The sequence below is a fragment of the Xiphias gladius genome, chromosome 24 (genome assembly GCF_016859285.1).
Source record: "Xiphias gladius isolate SHS-SW01 ecotype Sanya breed wild chromosome 24, ASM1685928v1, whole genome shotgun sequence".
NCBI classification, from domain to species: domain Eukaryota; kingdom Metazoa; phylum Chordata; class Actinopteri; order Istiophoriformes; family Xiphiidae; genus Xiphias; species Xiphias gladius.
In genome coordinates this window covers 23,962,849-23,981,804 of record NC_053423.1, presented here as the reverse complement: position 1 = coordinate 23,981,804, position 18,956 = coordinate 23,962,849, and the positions used below count along the sequence as shown (strand labels likewise).

Below are 18,956 nucleotides of genomic sequence, written 5' to 3'. Positions count from 1 at the left end.
TTTTTTTTCCTAGTTTAAGGTTTTTTCTCTGGTCGCTAAGTCATGTACAGTATTATTTATCCTATTTGGACTTAAGCTGAGTTTTTCGGTTTCAGGATTTGAAATGTTTGTGGTGTATTAGTCATCATTACTTTCCCCGGTTATTGTCAGTTTTAGGTTTTTGTGGCCTCAGGTCCTGCTTTTATTGTTGTTACTTTCAGGGTCTTACTTTATTTTTCCTTTGATGATCAGACTTTAATTTCCTGGTCAGACAAGAACACATCTTTTACTGTTTTAGTCCACCTGTTTCACCCATTCTCTCTCTCTCTCTCTCTCTCACATGTGTATTTTTTTCTCTCTCCCTTTAGTGAGGCCTCCATCTCTGGCAGACACAGATCTCAGTCCGGCCGAGGAGGAGATTCAAACTCCGGCTGCGGATCTCGAGACTGACAACAAATCAGAGGAGTCCGGTGAAGACGCTCCTTCGGTCTAATGCCGGCAACATGTTTATGGTCTTTTAAATCCTGCTCAAATGTCCTTTCTACACCAGAGAAACTTTAAGGAGGACAAATCACATACGTTCAGTCAAAAGCACACACAGTGGAGGATAATTTGGTTTTGGATTTTTTTTTTTTTTTTATAATTTCCGATGAGGCACATGTAAGCAGAGGGGACGCTGTAAAACTTTTTGCACGTCATGCTGTTGCCAGAGAAGTTTCCCAAACCATGGATCAGTCCAGCTGTCTGGCCAAATGGACGCCAAAACAACTCCATTACCGTCTCCATCGACAGCTCTAATAGGACCATAAAGAGCCGACCAGATGGTGCAGAGACAATCTGGGGTCGCTTTGATAACCAGGTCCAGCTATAACAAGCTCAGTTAGTCCAAAGCACTGAGGAGAATGTTTACCTACATTCTGCAGGTAAACTGTGGCTGGTAAGTCAGTGAGCTCTGTCAGCAGGTCATCTGGAGATGCGACTCTCAAGGTAAAGAAGTCCCAGATTCGTTTTTTTTTTCATCCTGCAAACATCCACTCCCCAACTTGGCGCGGCCGACTCTTCACAAATTAGAAAATGCCAAAATTAGGAGCAGCTGGTAGCACAAATGTCCTGCAACTCTCCAGAAGAGGAACAACAAAATAATGTCAAAACCCCAAAGAGAGTTCAAGCTCTTGGTTCCAATCTTTGATGTTTGATATCTCAAAAGGTCAACGTGACCCTGCCCAGTTGACTGATTCAGACTGAAACAGATGAGGCAGGTTATTCAAAACATTTGTTCCTCGTGCTCATGACTGGAAAATATTTCAGGTCACCCGAGTTACTCTGGATGATGATAGAAACCCGACCGACAAACTAAAGACATTTCACACACTGCAAGAAAAAGAGAGCTTCAAGAGCTGAACTGATAAAAATCGGAAATGATTCTGTCCATGTGCTGAGATCGTTCCTCTTTGTGAAGAAGAAGTGTCTGTCTCTTGAAATAAAACAGGGTAAGATTGGGACTGTTGAAGTGGAGTCAAGAAAAATCATCTGACTCCCATCAGCAGAGAGTTTTTGCTGATTTTAAGAAAATGAGTTGTAATATGAATATGGCTCTGTAAGATGGCACAGTTTGAGCTGCAGGAAGAAAAAAACAAAAAAACTTTATTGGTTGAGTAAATGAGTAAATGTATTCATGTCAGAGTTCCCGGGTTGTAAATCCAATTATTAACAGTCCAATTATGACTGAAAAACTCACATATATGCAAACTGGTGCTCTGTAGTACCTCGAAAGACGCCTCGCGTCAGCCAAAGTTTTACTGTTCGGCCCAAATTTAAAGGACATGGCACGATACTGTCAACGCACTGTGTTTTTAAACCTGGCAAGTCCGAGCGAGCAATCGTTCAACCGTCCGGCGTCGACCAGTGGCCCGAATGCGTGCAAGTCACAAAAATGGGAACGTCTTCCGTCGCCACTGTTCGTCCTGCGTGATGCAAACATGGCGGAAACCTCAGTGGGGGGGAGACGGAGAGGAGCTGACACTTTTTTCCTCCGTCGCTCCACCCACTGAGGTTTCACTTAACCGATGAGATTATTTCCCTCAAAAGCCAAAACTTCCGTTTGAAATTTTCTTTGGTCACAGAAGACATGTCCTTTGTGAAAAGGTCAGTAGCTATAACATAAAATGTAAAGATTCATATATAATTCATATATTCTGCTGTCAACACTGCTGCTGTATCCTAACATCTCATGCCTTACTACACACTGATTTCTGTTAATCAAGTACTGCTGCACTTACCAATGTATTATGTATCAATGTAAATATGAACTTACGTTTGTTTAAGGTTCTGTTTATAGAGTAAATGGGGTTTTTAATCAGAGCTGAAGGCAGAAACTCGTGGGTTTATGATGTATTATGAACAGAAAATCGGATTTATTATCAATGAAACGTGCTGTTGAATCTGCCTGGATCTTCATTTCAGATACATGGTGATGGTTTTTCATTTTATTGGAAAATTATTTTTGTTATTTTAGGGGGGAAAAAAAGTGCCTTTTTTAAAAATTCAGTTAGATGATGTGTTTTATTGTTTCTATGTCTTTGGATCCACAAGCCTTGAAATGTGACATCAAGCTGTCAGGTATTTCCGTGCTTCTATGTTCATACCAATAAATACTGTTTTACTAGGTCTGACTCTCTCGCTGCCTCCTCTATCTCTCTCTCCCTCGCCCCTCCCCCCGTTATATACAAGCTGTCGAGACTCTCTTCCCTCATTTCGCTGAATTCAGGAGACACCTGAAGGCGAAATCCGAACGAAGATCACATCTCTCGCTCTCTGACACCTTAGTAGGTCTCCGGAAGAAGCTTTTTCCCGTGTTGCTTTTCTCTCCTCTCGTTGCCACCACCTCGGACCGGTGGAAGCGCTCGTCAGCACCATGGACAGTGCCTTGGACCGGCTGGACGCCGCAGGTTTTTTACAGATCTGGCAACATTTCGACCTGGATGGTAAGAGCGGTTAATTCCCTAATGTCCATATACCACTATAGATAAATGGATAATTATAAATTCCTGCTATGGCTATCAGACTGCTGTTACGTCAGTTAAACTGTTATTGCATTACATGATGGTTAAAAGCGTTGTAAGCACTTCTTTACATTTTCAAACCGCTACCGCAGAGACTTCAGTTCATTTTTCGTAACATATCTCACATTATATTTGGCTCCTGCTGTGGGAAGCATCTGATCTGCAGACGTTAAGATGACAGCATTTTATTAACATGATATGAGTGAACAAGGTCTGGCTCCAGAGCGAAACTTAAATTGGTGTCTCCTTGCGTTTATTACAGACATTTCAAGCTAATTGATGTGGTCAGGTGCATTCTGAGGTTTATCTTTGCAGAGTAAAAAGCAGTAAATAAACCGGTTCAGTCACCACCTCCTCCAGCAAGACACTGCCCCCCACAGCTGGGGCGGGATGGAAGCCACCTTACGGTGACTGTTGAGGGACCTGTAAATATGCAAAGTGGCTGGCGGAGAAGTCTCACCACAAAGTCCGTATACTGTAGCTGCTCCGGAGCCTTCGATTGTATCGCACCATCTTCCTCGGACGGTGTGGTTCCAAAGTCGAGAGTGAACTTCCCATCTCGATGACACGATGTGGTTCATGAACCCCGGGATGATTTGTCTCCTGGTATTTGATTATTTTGTAGCACTTGATACATTATGTTTGGATAATTATGCTTTTTGGAACCAAACTCTCTTCTAAATAAGCTGTCCATCATAAAGATGGCTGAGTGTAAACTAGGCCAAAGCAGGGAATCAGTTAACGATGAAGGCAAAAATTAAAATACTAAATGAATTTATACCTGTCAGAGGCGGAGGTGACCTTTTGAAACTCAACCATCCAGCTACCGTTTGCTGTTCGGTTGCTGCTTTTGCACTGTGTTTATATTTTTTAACATTAAAAAAAATGCACAGATTTCACTCTCTCGTTTCAGAAGGCTAAAGGTTGCATGTGGCTCCACACGCGAACAGTGACAGTTTCGTAAAAGTGACATGACTTCTTCCTCCATCACGTCCTGGGCTGGTGCTGCTGTGTTCGGCTGAACTGACGAGACGCCTGCTTGTGCTTTTTAGATCACGGTTACATCGAAGGAAAGCAGCTGGACGCCTTCCTTCAGCACATGCTGGAAACACTTGGGATGAAGGTAAAGAGAGGAAATACGAGGCTGCACTCTGGCGTTTAGTCCCTCCCCACCTGCTTGTTGATAAACGGATGAAACGCAGCCTCTTGGGTGTAGAGGAAAGGGGGCAGCACGCCCACGGCTCAGCTCTGCCTGCCACGGTGCGGTTTCCGACAGTACCGCAGGGGCCGCCAGAGCCAGAAACGTTCTACTTCTGCGAGGAAAACTCATTGGATGTTAACGGTCGTGATAGCAGGAAATATCGAAGTGACTGAAGTTGCAGGGTTTTAAAGTTGTGCTCTTTAGTCGTCAGGTTTGAGTCATCACTGCAGTGATACCTTTGTTCGCCGTCAGTTTAATTTACCACCAAGCCACCGGTAAAAACTTTAACTCACGCAGCTGTGGGCTGTTCTGGTTCGTACAGTGAATTTGTTTGTATTATGTTTTTCATAACTCTCTTTGTATGTGAAACTAATTCACGACGTGCTATCACTAGACAGCTATGTATACCAGAGAACAGCCAGCCAGGGCCTGAAATTGTACCTTTTAATTGAGAAAGGCTTTCAGGAGCAGCAAAGTATAGTGTGTCCATGTTGTTTTCAGAGAGAGGACATAACTGAGGACAAAATCCAGAGACTGAGAGAGAGATCGGTGTCTGCTTATGACACCGCCGCTGTCGGACGCCTGCAGATCCAAGAGGTACGATTACCTTCTCCTCCGAGCCGTCCCGTTTGGGGCGTACAGATCAACAGATGTTTTCAGCATTGGGTCCTCAGAAGTGTTCCAACTTCCTTAGTAACAACAGATGTAAATCCTCTATCTCCAGCTGGCCGCCGTGATGCTGCCAGAGGAGGAAAACTTCCTGCTTCTGTTCCGCAGAGAGACGCCGCTGGACAACAGCGTGGAGTTCATGAGGGTGAGGGCGAAAGGTCGAGTAGAGGACAGTGGACATTCAGTGAGTATAGTCACACATCGGTTGGACAGCCGCTGACCAGACTGCCACAGAATGTGATGCCAATATTGGTGGTCTCCGGAGGAGGACACCTGGTGTTGCTGGGGCCCCCTTCTCTAGCACCGCCGTGAGACCAAAATGTTTCGGCCGGTCTCACAACGTTTGCTCTTCCCAGAGGACAGAAAAGTAGAAAAATTGTGAAGTATACTCGGAATTTGACTAGCGGAGGGTGTAATGGACACTGCGGCAGCCAGACGCCGTCTTTAGCGGTAGGACATTTATTGTATTCTCACTGATGTTTCTGTCTTGTGTGTGCAGATCTGGAGAAACTACGACACGGACAGCAGCGGCTGCATCTCAGCCATGGAGCTCAAGGTAACTGCAGAGTTTAGATGTGTCCTGTAAGAGAAGCCCACGTCAAATGGCATCCAGTCGGTTTTCGTGCGGAGGACGTTTCTGACCCCTGTGAACTGTGATCTGGATCTGGGATTTCCGCTCTTGGCTACTGCTTTCTGGCCATAATTCTCGACTAACAGAGAATCGTTTCCAAACCTGACTGATGCGTTTACACGCTCAAATGTCAGATCCTCATTAATGGAATCTCCAAGGCTTCTTTTTTTTCGAGGGCATTTGACATTATTTATGATATTTTATAGATCCAAAAATTTAGCAGAATAAGGAATAGTGAAAATAACTGGCACTTGTGGCTCCACACCCAAACATTGGATCATATCTTGATGACGTGTCAATTACTATCTCTTGGGTCAGGACGTTGTGCTTTCTCTGGAACTACGTGATTCCCAGCAACAGTTCTGTGTTGACATTCCCGGGAGAGATTCCTGCGGCGGTTTTGGGGAATCTTCTTATTTTTGTGTCTTGTTTGTCCCTTCAGGGCTTCCTTCAGGACCTGTTCCTCCAACACAGGAAGTCCGTCACTCCTGAAAAACTGGAGGAGTACACTGACACCATGGTAACGGGCAGGGTGGTGGGTTATCTGTCTGTCACTGAATAATAAATGAATTCTGACCTTTTTTTGGTTTTTGTTTTTTTCTCCCTGAAGATGAAGATGTTTGACAGAAACAGGGATGGCCGACTGGACTTAAATGACCTGGCCAGGTACTGCTGCTCTGTGTCATGTGACCAGAAGAACCACGAGGTTTTAAAATTTTTTCTCTGAGTCGAGCCACGATCTGCTCGTGGCTGTGTAATCAGAGAAAAATATCGGAGTACAAATTCATTTAGAAAGTACTACAAGCCGTTAGGCAAGCTAATGTACTAATCATGACAATTCTGTCTCTAAAGACACGACATTACCATTAAGCTGCAGTCATTTTCTTAAAGCAGATTTCTTGATTTGACTTTCAAATATGAAATATTTCATTTTTAAATTCGTTAAACTCCCTTTTTTTCCCCTTGTCAACAGAATTTTGGCCCTGGAAGAAAACTTCTTACTGAAGTTTAAGATGGACGTGAGTTTGGAGATTTGAGCTTGAAGTGTTCTGTCTGCTCCCTGTCACCTAAATCTTCCTTTTTATCACTGAACTGGATTTTATGCTCTCACGTGTTTACATGTTAACAGCTGGTCGTCCTAATGTTTTGTGCTTTCGGTGAATATTTAGCGCTACATGCTCAACTTTTCCTTGTCTTTGTCGCTGATGTGTTTGGTCTCAGGCCTGCAGTCAGGAGGACAGGAAGAGAGACTTTGAGAAGATATTTGCTCACTACGATGTTGTAAGTTTGAATTTATCTGTTTTGATAACTCGTTTCACCCACACATGTTCCACTGTTCCCAGTTGTGTCTCTTCCCAGTGAGAATGTATTGGGTTGAAGAGTTTTTCTTCTTGTTTCCTGTCTGACCAGAGTGAGCAGGGAGTTTTTTTACAAAGTGCTTGAATGTTTGGTGTGTGAATGTGTGTTTGTACGGCATGGTGATGGCGACTAAAAGTGAAGTTTTCAAACATATATACAATCAGATGCAGGCTTTTATCTTTGTACTTTACCAGGTAACAATGTGCTTTATGTCAAGTGCTACACTGTGATTTTCCATCTATGTGTCCTTTGTGTGCGTTTTTTTTCAAAAATGCTCTTTGTAAGCTTGATTTGAAAAGTACTATGTAAAAGTGTGTGTGTGTGTGTGTGTGTGTGTGTGTGTGTGTGTGTGCAGAGTAAGACAGGTGCACTGGAGGGTCCTGAGGTGGATGGATTTGTCAAGGATATGATGGAGCTGGTGAAGGTGAAACTTTTTTCACATCATGATGTTTGAAGAAAAAGTGAAGGCAGCATAACACATAGAACATAGACGGCCTTTATTTAATGACTTCAACTGAAGAGACAAGCACGTGTTTCATTTTTTAAAAGGTCTTATCAGTAACACGTCTCTACTTTCATTTCCCCAGTATGTGTAGTATGTTTGATCATATTTTATCAATTTAGTCTCCTGCCATTTGTTATGTTAGTTTGCTGTTGCTGCTGTTTACACAGATGCAAACCCAACACTTCCTTTATCACTTTTCACATTAAAAGCCTTCCTTCCAGCGGTTCGGGGAATATAACCACTGTGTGGTACAAGCACCGGTATTTTGTTTTAAGCAGACTTTTATTCTGGAGCAGCCGTTATTTGTTCAGTGACTGTGAGAAATTTTGAACCGACGGGAGTTAAGCAGGCACTGACCTCTGGCCTTTAAACCCTCTCCTCCAGCCCAGCATCAGTGGAACAGACCTGGACAAGCTCAGGAAAGCCCTGATGGGTCACTGTGACATCAATGGAGATGGGAAGATCCAGAAGAACGAGCTGGCTCTCTGCCTCGGCCTCAAACTCAGCTAACGGACCCTCACAACATTCATACATGTGGCTTTTTTCCTTCCATGCCTCCTCCATCTCTGTTCTCTGCTACCTCCTCTCTTCCATCCTTCTTTCCTTCCTTCCGCTGCTTATTTCATCTTCTCCCCCCCCTCTCTTTTGGACCTGTCACGTTCCATCTTGTACCTTTTTCTCCCTCCTTTCTTCTCTTGCTTCCCATGTGACTTCCGCTCCCTCACTGGCTCTCAGTTTGATGGTAAAAAGACCACGTATCTACCTATCTTATGCCCATGAGCGCAGTACATTCCCGCAGTTTTGTATCTTTTTCTCTATTAAAATTCTAGCAGAAGTGAAGATATTTAATATGGATCTATGCCACCATGGTTTAAACTTAGCTTTGAGTTATAAAATGCAAAAAATATCTAGCTGGTGTCTCGTGATGATGTTTTTTGTTTTTTTTCATGACTGCATGGCATGCTGCTTCTTTGTAATGCGGTGACTTAGGAAGCTGTGTTTGCATGACATTATTGAAGTCAGTAAAATGAGTGATGGTTAATAAAATTTATTTCATCTTTGTCAGCTACGTCTTTCTTCTCAGACACACTACAAAGGGTAAATTTAATGCTTTTATTCAAACATACCATCCACACAGAGAGAAACTACATGATAGGGGCCAAGGTCTGCCAGTAGTAGCAGCGCACCACCTACAATGCTGGATGTACATTTCTCTATATACTTGTTAAGCACGGTCACAAGACCGGAACCACCTGACTCTGTCTAGAGAAGTAAATAGTGAATATCCCCTGCCAGAAGTTTCCATTACATTGACATGGGTCACTTCAGCCACCTTAGATCAGTACATTTAAGGGCTGAGACTGTGTTTTTAAAATGCCACATCTAATATTCCTGCAGCAAAAAAAAGGATAGTATAGTGTCCTAAAATCAATGATTGCCTTGAGGGAAGGAAATCAATCGAAAGACTGTTTATATGCTTTGGAAAATCATCGTCAGTCATTTAAAATACACAAGTTTCAACAGGCAAAACCACCAGCATTGTGTTATAAAGTTCCTTGCCTTTGTTGTTTTTAAGGAAGCATATTTCTTTGGACAAAGTCCTACAACAACTCGCAGCATCAGCAAAAAAAGAACAGGTTGCATCCGTGTCTGAATTACACACTAACGTGGATGTTTAAATAAAATACTTTTTTTTTTTAGCTCACATCAACAATCTGATCAGAGCACAGTTTGGAGCTGGAACCACGAAATAGTCCATTTGACAGCATGTTCTGTGGATTATCCAGACATTGTTTGTGGGAGGAGATGTCGCTGTTTCATATTTGATCCTTTTTTAAGCTCATTTTCAATTCGTTGTGCACCACAGACAAAATCAAACGTAACCTCTTATGTATTTGGGTTGCAGCAGAAATCTCAGAGGTGTATATGCCCAACCTCAACAAATAAAACCAAATCTCTCCACATGGCTAGATGGCAGAAAGAAAATAATGTTTTTGGGAGTTGGGTGAACTGACCCTTGAAACAGGCCTACAAACTGCAGTCATGATCCTGCTCAACACCCACTGCTTCAAATATTATTATCATCATTACTATTATTAGATTTAGATTTGTTAGTACTATTATTCATCCTATTATTATAATTATTAGTTTTATTATTAGTCTTCAAGGTTTCTACCTGTTAAAAGGCAGCTTTTCTTCGCCTCTGTTGCCAAGTTCTCGCTCATGTGGGAATGTTGGGTCTCTGTAAATGTAACTATAAAGAGTCCTGGTCTAGACCTGCTCTATATGAAAAGTGCCCTGAGAGAACCTCTGTTACGATTTGGCTGCTATAGGAATGAAATTGAATTGATTTGAATTGAAAGGGTTCTTATGGCTGACAGAGGTAAAATGTGGCCAATTAGCTAAAGTCCAAACACCTGCCCAGGTTGTCAGAGAGGGCGTGGCTGATACATCAAACCTGATGACAATCATTTCATCAGTGTGAGACATGACCGGTCAACTCAGCTCCCAACGCATATAAAGGACTGCTGTGGTTGCAGCAGTCACAAAGCTGAAACTGTAGCTTCTAGTTTTGTTGTTTGCCTCCAAGCAGCACACGCTACACAGGCTGTTTGGCTTTAGCTTTCAAAAATGGCCTCTGGATTTTGTGTGAGGTAAGATCATTTTTTTCTTTATTTTCACAAATATCCTGTTGTAATAACTTTTTTTTTGTTTGTTTGTTTAATTATTATTATTCATACATCACTGTCTCTATTTTTCCAGGGTTCTGTTGCTCTCACTAATAGCCTTTGGGCCACATGCAAATGGTAAGGTTTTAATTCTACACACACATTTTGAGTTCTAGCAACTTATCAAGAATAACCAATTTTTAAATTTTTTTTTTTTTCACTTTTAAAAAAATAAATAAAAATAAAGCACTGACATACAGAATGAGAGGCTCCACTGGCAATAAACCTTACTTTGAGGTGGCTGAAGATTTTCCAAGTGGCCACAAACCAGGTTTAGCCTCTTCTGGTTATGAGAGCTCTGTCCAGCCTGGAGGTTCTCTGGGTAGCTCTGGACCCAGCTACCCTGACAGCAGTTCATCTGAGAAAGTGAAGCCCGCTGGTGCTGGAGACTATATTGGTTCTTATGGTAGGCAAGTAGGTGGCTACAGTCGAGAGAGAAGTGTTTCTACTTACATGCCTGACCCACGGAGTCCTTCAAAGCCCAGACAGAACCCACAACAGCCACACTATCAAACTGAGATGCATTCTCAACGCCAATCTGCCAGCTACCCGGCCAAGCCCCAGCAGCCGAGCTACCCGGCCAAGCCCCAGCAGCCGAGCTACCCGGCCAAGCCCCAGCAGCCGAGCTACCCGGCCAAGCCCCAGCAGCCGAGCTACCCGGCCAAGCCCCAGCAGCCGAGCTACCCGGCCAAGCCCCAGCAGCCGAGCGTGACACAAAGCAAGGCTGGTATGTGGGATATTGCTTTACCACAGAACAGAAACACAATTGAGTCAGGTGTCCCTTCAGGTTATGGAATTGTGACGCGTTCTGATCGCCAATCTGCGAGCTACCCGGCCAAGCCCCAGCAGCCGAGCTACCCGGCCAAGCCCCAGCAGCCGAGCTACCCGGCCAAGCCCCAGCAGCCGAGCTACCCGGCCAAGCCCCAGCAGCCGAGCTACCCGGCCAAGCCCCAGCAGCCGAGCGTGACACAAAGCAAGGCTGGTATGTGGGATATTGCTTTACCACAGAACAGAAACACATTTGAGTCAGGTGTCCCTTCAGGTTATGGAATAGTGACGCGTTCTGATCGCCAATCTGCGAGCTACCCGGCCAAGCCCCAGCAGCCGAGCTACCCGGCCAAGCCCCAGCAGCCGAGCTACCCGGCCAAGCCCCAGCAGCCGAGCGTCCCGGCCAAGCCCCAGCAGCCGAGCGTGACACAAAGCAAGGCTGGTATGTGGGATATTGCTTTACCACAGAACAGAAACACAATTGAGTCAGGTGTCCCTTCAGGTTATGGAATTGTGACGCGTTCTGATCGCCAATCTGCGAGCTACCCGGCCAAGCCCCAGCAGCCGAGCGTCCCGGCCAAGCCCCAGCAGCCGAGCGTGACACAAAGCAAGGCTGGTATGTGGGATATTGCTTTACCACAGAACGGGGACACATTTGAGTCAGATATCACTTCAAGTTATGGAATTACAATGCATTCTGATGGCCAATCTGCCGACTACCCGGCCAAGCCCCAGCAGCCGAGCTACCCGGCCAAGCCCCAGCAGCCGAGCTACTCGGCCAAGCCGCCCGGCTACCCGGCCAAGCCCCAGCAGCCGAGCCACCTGGCCAAGCCCCAGCAGCCAACTGTGACCCAAAGCAAGGCTGGTATGTGGGATATTGCTCTTTCCCAGGAAGGTGTTGCTATGGACTCTAATGAGCAGCCAACTGAGTCTCAAATGACTGTTGAACCAAGAGGTTCTAGACCATATAGGAGGAGGTACCGTCATTGGTGTCAGGCCTGGGCATCTGTCATTGATATGCTACCTGTAAGTAGAGCTAACTTTTTTTTTTTTTTTTTTTTAAAAGTAAAGATCATAGTAAATTGAAAAATGTAGAAGTTCCTCTTTGCAAAGGTTCTCTCAAATAAAGAATCCTCTTGCAAGAGGAAGTAATGAATTGCAAACTTGCTAATGGTGTTTTCTGTTTTCAGGTTCCTGAACTCTTCTGGGAGCTTTGTCCTGGCCTGCAAAATCCTTGAGATCCAATAAAACTACTTGTAACTGCACTGACTGCCTATGGATGTCATTTGTAACAAGATCAGTGTACACTTGCATAATAGTGCTGGAGAATGTTGGGACAGTATTACTGAAGTCTGACTATGCTCTAGGTTCTTTCATTATTCTTGGTACAAGAGTGACATTATAAAATGTTGTACACTACTTGGTAATGGGTAAACTAGTAGTACAAACTAAGGTTCATGACACAACTTCAACTAAGATTCTTCTATACTAAATCTGAATGTGTCCTGCTCAGACGACACACAACTGAGGTCAAATTTGACCTGTCGGTGACACCACCCTAAGCTGTTTAACTCTTAATGTTCTAAAGAACAGTGTGTACCACTCAATTTCCCCTCCAAACATGGCTTTCATGCTTGCTACCCAGCTGCAGAAATGATGCTCAAATTGGGACTAAAACCAACCAGATGCCCAACTGGAGACAAAGGCAGAGTGGGTGGTCATGCTGAAGGGAAAATTACAGGGGACAGGCATCAAAAGTCAAAACCATGAGTCTGCTGAATCTCTGCCATTGGCTGACAATTCACAGCCGAGGGCTTCTCACGGTTCAGAAAGCAACTGCTTGTTATCACAGTGGATGCTTTGTTTACAGATGTGTTCTAAGGGCTTCCTATACTGGTTAGTGTCAGATTGTGAGTTGGAGCTATGTACCAACATTGCCAGGGCTGGGGGGGTTTGATTCTTCCTGAGGCTCAATGTAAAATGTACAGTAGTATAATGCAAAGGAGACTGCAGATTAGTGTATAACACTAGGACAGTTTGGAGCTGCAAAAGATCAAGTTGTACTTGAATTCTTAAAGTTAACCGAAGTTTCTAAAACCCACTCATCCCACATCAAGTTTTCAGACTTTAGTTCTATGGTAGAAGTTTGTAAATAGTGAAATAAGATGCCACTGTTTGGAATCAAATCTTGCAGGTTCCATAGTCTAGGATTTGTTTTTTTTTGTTTTTTAAAAGGAACCATACTTGTGATTCTGCACATTTTAATATATTTGCTACAAACTGTTCTAGATGTACTTTCCATTGCAGGAGTGAAGTTTGCAAATCATGTTAATTTATTCCAAATTTTTTTTTTTTTTTGTTCTCCTTCTGACCCTCTTTGATTTAATCAGACGCTTCAGACCAAACTGTTATAGCAGGTGGAGATGAGCCAGTGATCAAAAGTTCTGACACAGCGATGTCTCTGACTAGCGCATCCCTTCTTGCCGTTTGAAAATCTCATGTGATTTGTCTGTGCATTAATGTGGATATAAGATGTAAAAAAAATATGAGCCAAGAAGTACAGAGTTCATGATGATACTCATAAAATACCTTTTGAAATTGGCTTTAGATGCTGTGAATCATCAGTCTCCAGCATCTTGTCTTCGCCGATTCCCTCCCACTTCTTCTTTTCACCTCCCCCCCCGTCTCTCTCCCTCTCTCTGATAGCTGTTATTAGTTTACTCTTCCCCTGTTTGGGGGGAGATAATAACAGAGGGCTGCTTTTTGTGTACTGACATTCAGTGTGTGTGTGTGTGTGTGTCTTGTGTGCGTGTTGTTGCTCCCTGTCATTAAGCAGTGATTCTCCATGGTTAAAATGACACCGCTTTGACTGTTTGAAGTTCTGCCAGCTTCACCATCTGATCCCGGGTCTTCCTCCAGTGAGCTAGCCGGCCCCGCTGGCCTCAGTCCGTCCGTCAGCGCTTCACTTTGGGGCCAAAAGACCGCAGGTTTGCCCTCTCAGAGTGGGAACTCTTTGGCACATGGTTGGTCACCACTGCTCTACAGGCACACCAAAGTCCAAATGGAACAGGATTTATCTTTTTTTGTGTGTGTGTGATGTTTCCTGTTGAAACTAGGAAGCACTCTGCGCATGCCTCCAGCAAGGCTGAACAATCCTCTAAAAATATCTTTATAGATTCAAATAATCTCCATCAAAATACATAAAGGAAGGCGTAATATGTAGAAAGTAGTAGTAGAAAATTTTGTTTTCTATTGTGGTTTTCTTTAAATGTTTTTATTTTTTTATTTTTCTCTTAATTTAATTACTTACGGTCCAAAATAAATTTCATTTTCAAGAATAGTGGTATAGGACCAGTTCCCAACAAAGCTTTAGAACAGCCACTTAAGCTACAACTATAAAATCTCATTACCAAAAAAACAAAACAAGCATTTTGTTTTCTTCAGTTTCATGGGTTCGCCATCAGGACAAAATGCCCAGGACAAATAATAGTTCAAACTCAACTCACACATCAACAGAAAGCTGGGGGGACAGTTTGGGGTTTGACGGCACTGATGAATGTTTCCCATAGTTCCAGTGCGATTATTCATCTCTGTGGCTCGTCTGGACCAAGTGCAGGACCAGGTCCCAGCAGAGTCCTCAGCCTTGAACAGAGAGAGTCACTCACGTTCATTCATATTTCATTCACACGATGATAAAGCGCAAAGAAACGAAATACACGTACATAAATGCAGTCCATTTACTTTAGGGAGTGTTTTCCCTAAAATACTCCTGGAGGTTTACTGACTGGATTTTACCACAAGGTGTCCTCCAACTCACATACTGGTCAGCATTAGAAATTTATGGTGACGTTCTCATGAATCCAGATGGCGACTGACAAATGGTCTGAAGGAAGCAGACGAGGAAGAATCACCTGCAGGTTAAGATGCTCCCCGGGGTGGCAAGACAAATCTGAGGCGGCGTCAAGGAATAAGGCAGAAGAAAGTGCATTTCTTACAGCATAAGAGTTTGGTGGAGCTGCAGACACCTCTTAGGGGGTCACAGGTCAATAAGCGTTTGGAAACCACTGCGTTAGAGCTAAGAAGTTGTCTCTGATGGTTATCAACAGTGAAGCTGTGATGTCGGCATCAGCTCTACTCTCTGAATTCGTCTCCAAACCCGCCCTGACGACCCTCCAACGAAAGACCTCTGCACGAGGGCGAATGTCGCGGGCGACGTCGTATGTGAAACAGACGCCGCTCTTGGGACTGAACCAAATCACACAGCGTCCTTTCTGTCCAGCCCGCGGCCCCGGAGACTGAACCGACGTCACAGTCTATTCACAGCAGAAAAATGGAAAACAGGTCCGGTCCTCTGACCAACTCAAGCTACGGCCATAGTCAGCTGCTGACGTACGACCGCGTGATGGGGAGTTCAGGCACCGTCCCCCCATCACAGATTTCACCTCCGGCATGTTGGTCACTCACATGCTGTTTCGCAGAGTAACAGCGGCCTGTCCACCCAGCGTCCCTCCCCTCTCCCGGTCGGCCTCCCCCGCTTCATTCCTTCCAGTGCTCCTCTCTCTGCTTTGTCGTCCCCCCCCCCCTTGTGCCTCGCCCTCAACATCCCCACTTTCTCCAAGCAGTGAAACACTCACTAGGTGGCGCCGTAGTTTTAAACATCCGAGTGATCAGACATCCGTCTCTTCACGGACAAGGCACCAACTCACCGTAAAGGCAACGGTGCTGGTGATAGAAGGACGAAGGGCTTCATAAAGCCAACTGAGGTCCAGCGAGTGGAGTCAGGGGGCCTCCAGGAGTCATCCAGCCAATAGACACAAAAAAAAACAAGTAATGTCTTAAGTTTCATCCCTTGAAGTTGCAGTGAGAGAAGGTATGAAGATCACTAGAATCCCCACAAACACCATTTGACAGATGAGCCTTTTCCTACGTGACTTGTTTGTTTTATTTTTCAGTTTATTTGGGGCAAAAGGTCCTCACAGTGACGCTGAAATACTTTGCCAGGTATTTTTCTTACTGTACTTGATGACTCTTTTACTTGATCCTTTATTTCTGAGGCTTGTTTTGTAGATTCCTGATCTCTCACCTCTGTTCTATTTTTAAGTGGTAAACACTGTAAGACATTTGTGGCCACTGGTTCTTCGTACTCAGCACAGATGGCTCTTTGTTGCTTTATTTATTTTTAGGACCTGTCTCGGAGATCTCCAACAGCCCGTTTGACATCTGACATGTGATCTCTTTGAGTTCTGCGGATCTTTCGGCCTGTTTTTTATTTTGAAGAACCGTCTTGCAGAATCCGTACGTTTCCGTGGCCACAACGCTACTTTATTTCACTCTATTTTATTTGATTCTTTACTCTATTCCCTTTAATTTCGTAACTACACCCCTCGCCTCCTCGGCCGAGGGCGGGGCCAGGCGGACCCGCGTCCCCGTCCCCCCCGTGCGCGCTCCCGGGGCCGCGTCTGCCTCAGTAGCGGCGGCAGCTCGCTGCGTGAGGTTGAGCCCGTCCGCCGGTGCGGTGTCGTGCGGTTCCCTGCCCCAACATGCGTCTCTCCTCGCGGACATGGGACTCATCCGCTCCGGGTGGAAACTAACCGCCGGCTCCGCCGCTGCTCCCGTCCGCGTTCTGGTCTCCGTCAGCCGGGGAAACCCTGCAGCGGGAGTCTGAGCACCCCCCCTCATTTTTTTTCCTTTTTTAAATCACCCCTTGAATTGATTTTGCTGTCGCCTCCTTTATGGACCCCAGAAGCTCGGAGTGACGCTGCCCGTACTTTGCGTTCACACGGCTGAAGATGGAGACAGTGATGGAGAGGGAGTGCAGCGCGCTGGGGGGGCTCTTCCAGACTGTCATAGGAGACATGAAGGTAACGCGGAGGATCGTTATCATGTCATGTGATTTGTGGTTAAAATCGGGGTAGCGGGCGTGAAATGCGGCTGCAACACGCCCCGCGGGTCTCCGTTGACCCCTGTCGTGGACAAGCGGAGAGCTCGGGCGCAGTCATTAACGTGCTGATCATTGGCGGTGGGTGTGTTGAGAAAATGTCTCGCGCTAGACCCGGCAGCCACGGGCGCCTCGTGCGGGATCGAAACACCGGAGCGAGTCTCTCCGGGAGCGTTCGACAGGCTGCTCGCGCTTTTTCTTATTTATCACGAGAGGCGGCGACGACGAGCGGCGGTGCCCCTGGTGCGGACTGGTCTGACGCAGATGCACCCAGGACCCGAGGCAAACCTGCTCTGTCAACGATTCACGACGGGAAATCCTGAACCGCGTGTCCCATCAAAACCGACGCTGTCCACCGCACGTAAACGTGGTTTCCCGCGTGTCAGAACCGACCCGCATTTCGCTCGGGCCGGTCCGGATCATTGAGTGGTCCGAGCCCGGCAGGTCGTGGGGAGTCCCGATGTGGGGCCTCGCCTCCCGTTTGGGGACAAAAGGACACAAAGGTTAAGACCCGGCGGCAGCTCGAGGTTCAAACTGAACTGGGAGTTACCCTCAGGTGTTAGTGTGCAGGTTGGGGGGGTTGGGGTTGGGGAGGGGCACCGAGTCTCCACCCGCGTGCACACCTGTTTCTACGGTGACATAATAACAGACAGGTGGTTTCTAACAGGTGTAGTGGTTGTTTTGCTGGGGGGGGCACACCCCTCTCCCCCTCATCCTGGTTGTTCCTTCTTTCCTTTCTTTCTTTCTCTCTGTCCTTCCTGTCCTCCTCCTGTTTTGTCTCTTTTAGCTCTTCCTCCCTCCGCTCTTTCTCTTTCTCTTCCTCCTCCTTTTTATCTCTGCTCTTCCTCCTGCCCCCCCCCCCCTTTTCTCCTGCTCTGCCACCATTTCCTTCTCCTCATTTCCCTGTTCTCCTTCTTCGTTGTCTTTTTTCCCCACTCCTCCTCTCACACTCCTTCTCCTCTTTTTTCATGACCTCCCCGTGTTTTCCTTCTTGTCCTCCCTTCCTTTATCTCTTCCTCCTCTTCTTTCCTCTCTTGCTTCTCCTTCTTTCATCCTCTCCACCTTCGCTTCTTATTCCTTCTCTTCCTACAGTTCGTTCCCCTCTTTCTCTCCTCTCTCCTTTCCTCTTTTATTTCCTGCCTCTCTCCTCCTCTTCTCTTTCCTTTTCCTTGCCTCTTCTTCCTCGCTCTGCTCCGCCTCTCGTTCCTCCGCATCGCTCATCCTCTCTCGTGCATCTGTTTTCTCTTGTTGGCTAATAACGGGCATCTCGGCCTTTGTGAGGTGCAACAACCTCGTGCTCTTCACAAAAGCCACATCGCCGTTCGATATGTTTTCCCGCCTGCCGTGTTTACAGACTTGACTGCTGCTGATTCGAGCTGCGAGCGATTGGGCCTCAGGAACATGAAGAGCGTAGCCTCGTGTTTAGCGTTGTTTTCCTTCCTTGTCGTCCTCTGGGAAGTCGAAAGAGATAATGATTTTTTTAATTTATTTTTTTTGCTGTTTCCGCTCTGCGCTTTAGAGAATGCATCTGTCAGGCAGATGTTGCAGGCGGGACTGGGGAGTCGCCTTCCACTGATTTACCGTCAGTGCAGTTCGAGCGCTGTTTCTGTAGGTGGCGCTCTTTTCTCCGTCTGTTCAGACGCGTCGGCGACCAGTGCTAACGCTAGCTACTGCTACCTCCTTCTGCTGTTTAGTAGCGAGGCAAAGTCCTGCCCCGCGTGCGAAGCATCCTCTGGTTCACCAGCCCCCACGAGGCGATGGGTTTTTCTCAGAGAGGTTTACTTTCCATACTCATTTTTTTTTCATTTTATGTCACTATGTTAGGGCTGTCACTTTTTTCAAAAATCAGGTTGGAAAGAAGTGCCAACGACACGCAGTTCGTTCAGATGAATTCAAATTAAAGCGTTGTATTTGTGTTTGTCTAGCTGGGGCTCTCGATGTCTAGGAGTTGTTAATAGTTCCACCAAAGTGAAACTTCCCAGCAAAACTTCTCTCATGGTTTCAGTGTTTGAGGCCCAAAGAGGGAAAACTCTCCTGTATTTCACCAAAAATCAAAGATCAGAAAAAAGTAAAAAAAAGGTTTGCGAATCCAGTTTTTTTCTTCTTCTTCTTCTC

General features: G+C 45.6%; 4 protein-coding genes across 11 annotated transcripts in view; all 4 read left to right on the top strand.

Moving 5' to 3' along the window:
- LOC120786253 (F-actin-uncapping protein LRRC16A) overlaps positions 1-2,630 on the top strand; it is a 35,836-nt gene extending 33,206 nt beyond the window's left edge. For all 3 annotated transcript variants that reach the window (XM_040121577.1, XM_040121578.1, XM_040121576.1), the window contains one exon: positions 348-2,630. In XM_040121577.1, the coding sequence (XP_039977511.1) occupies positions 348-472 (125 nt within the window). In that variant the 3' untranslated portion in view covers positions 473-2,630. The remainder of the gene's footprint in view (positions 1-347) is intronic.
- A 257-nt stretch (positions 2,631-2,887) lies between these two features.
- On the top strand, positions 2,888-8,467 carry LOC120786676 (secretagogin-like). The gene is made up of 11 exons (XM_040122223.1): positions 2,888-2,963; positions 4,094-4,164; positions 4,744-4,839; positions 4,967-5,056; positions 5,411-5,467; positions 5,985-6,062; positions 6,153-6,208; positions 6,516-6,561; positions 6,764-6,823; positions 7,257-7,325; positions 7,791-8,467. The coding sequence occupies exons 1-11, from the start codon at positions 2,894-2,896 to the stop codon at positions 7,914-7,916; spliced, it is 819 nt and encodes a 272-aa protein (XP_039978157.1). The 5' UTR covers positions 2,888-2,893; the 3' UTR covers positions 7,917-8,467.
- Positions 8,468-9,924: 1,457 nt separating this feature from the next.
- Positions 9,925-12,168, top strand: LOC120785958 (adhesive plaque matrix protein-like). Of its 4 annotated transcripts, none has more exons than XM_040120986.1 (5): positions 9,925-10,060; positions 10,170-10,213; positions 10,323-10,957; positions 11,066-11,929; positions 12,094-12,168. In XM_040120986.1, exons 1-5 carry the CDS (start codon positions 10,038-10,040, stop codon positions 12,139-12,141), a joined length of 1,614 nt encoding a protein of 537 aa, XP_039976920.1. In that variant the 5' UTR covers positions 9,925-10,037; the 3' UTR covers positions 12,142-12,168. The 4 variants fall into 4 exon arrangements, with proteins under 4 accessions (XP_039976920.1, XP_039976919.1, XP_039976918.1 ...); XM_040120985.1 differs by having other exon boundaries at positions 11,039-11,929; XM_040120984.1 differs by having other exon boundaries at positions 11,012-11,929.
- Positions 12,169-16,365: 4,197 nt separating this feature from the next.
- The window catches only part of LOC120786187 (protein MTSS 1-like), a 57,346-nt gene continuing 54,755 nt past the window's right edge, over positions 16,366-18,956 (top strand). For all 3 annotated transcript variants that reach the window (XM_040121424.1, XM_040121423.1, XM_040121421.1), the window contains exon 1: positions 16,366-16,764. In XM_040121424.1, the coding sequence (XP_039977358.1) occupies positions 16,693-16,764 (72 nt within the window). In that variant the 5' untranslated portion in view covers positions 16,366-16,692. The remainder of the gene's footprint in view (positions 16,765-18,956) is intronic.

What these genes read in the sequence shown, in the direction of transcription:
- LOC120786676 (XM_040122223.1), top strand. Translation starts at nt 2,894, where the DNA reads ATGGACAGTGCCTTGGACCGGCTGGACGCCGCAGGTTTTTTACAGATC. An exon ending in TGGAAACACTTGGGATGAAG is followed by an intron (nt 4,165 to 4,743) that starts GTAAAGAGAGGA and finishes TGTTGTTTTCAG; the next exon opens with AGAGAGGACATAACTGAGGA. An exon ending in TATTTGCTCACTACGATGTT is followed by an intron (nt 6,824 to 7,256) that starts GTAAGTTTGAAT and finishes GTGTGTGTGCAG; the next exon opens with AGTAAGACAGGTGCACTGGA.
- LOC120785958 (XM_040120983.1), top strand. Translation starts at nt 10,038, where the DNA reads ATGGCCTCTGGATTTTGTGTGAG. An exon ending in GCCTCTGGATTTTGTGTGAG is followed by an intron (nt 10,061 to 10,169) that starts GTAAGATCATTT and finishes CTATTTTTCCAG; the next exon opens with GGTTCTGTTGCTCTCACTAA. An exon ending in CTTTGGGCCACATGCAAATG is followed by an intron (nt 10,214 to 10,322) that starts GTAAGGTTTTAA and finishes ATAAAAATAAAG; the next exon opens with CACTGACATACAGAATGAGA.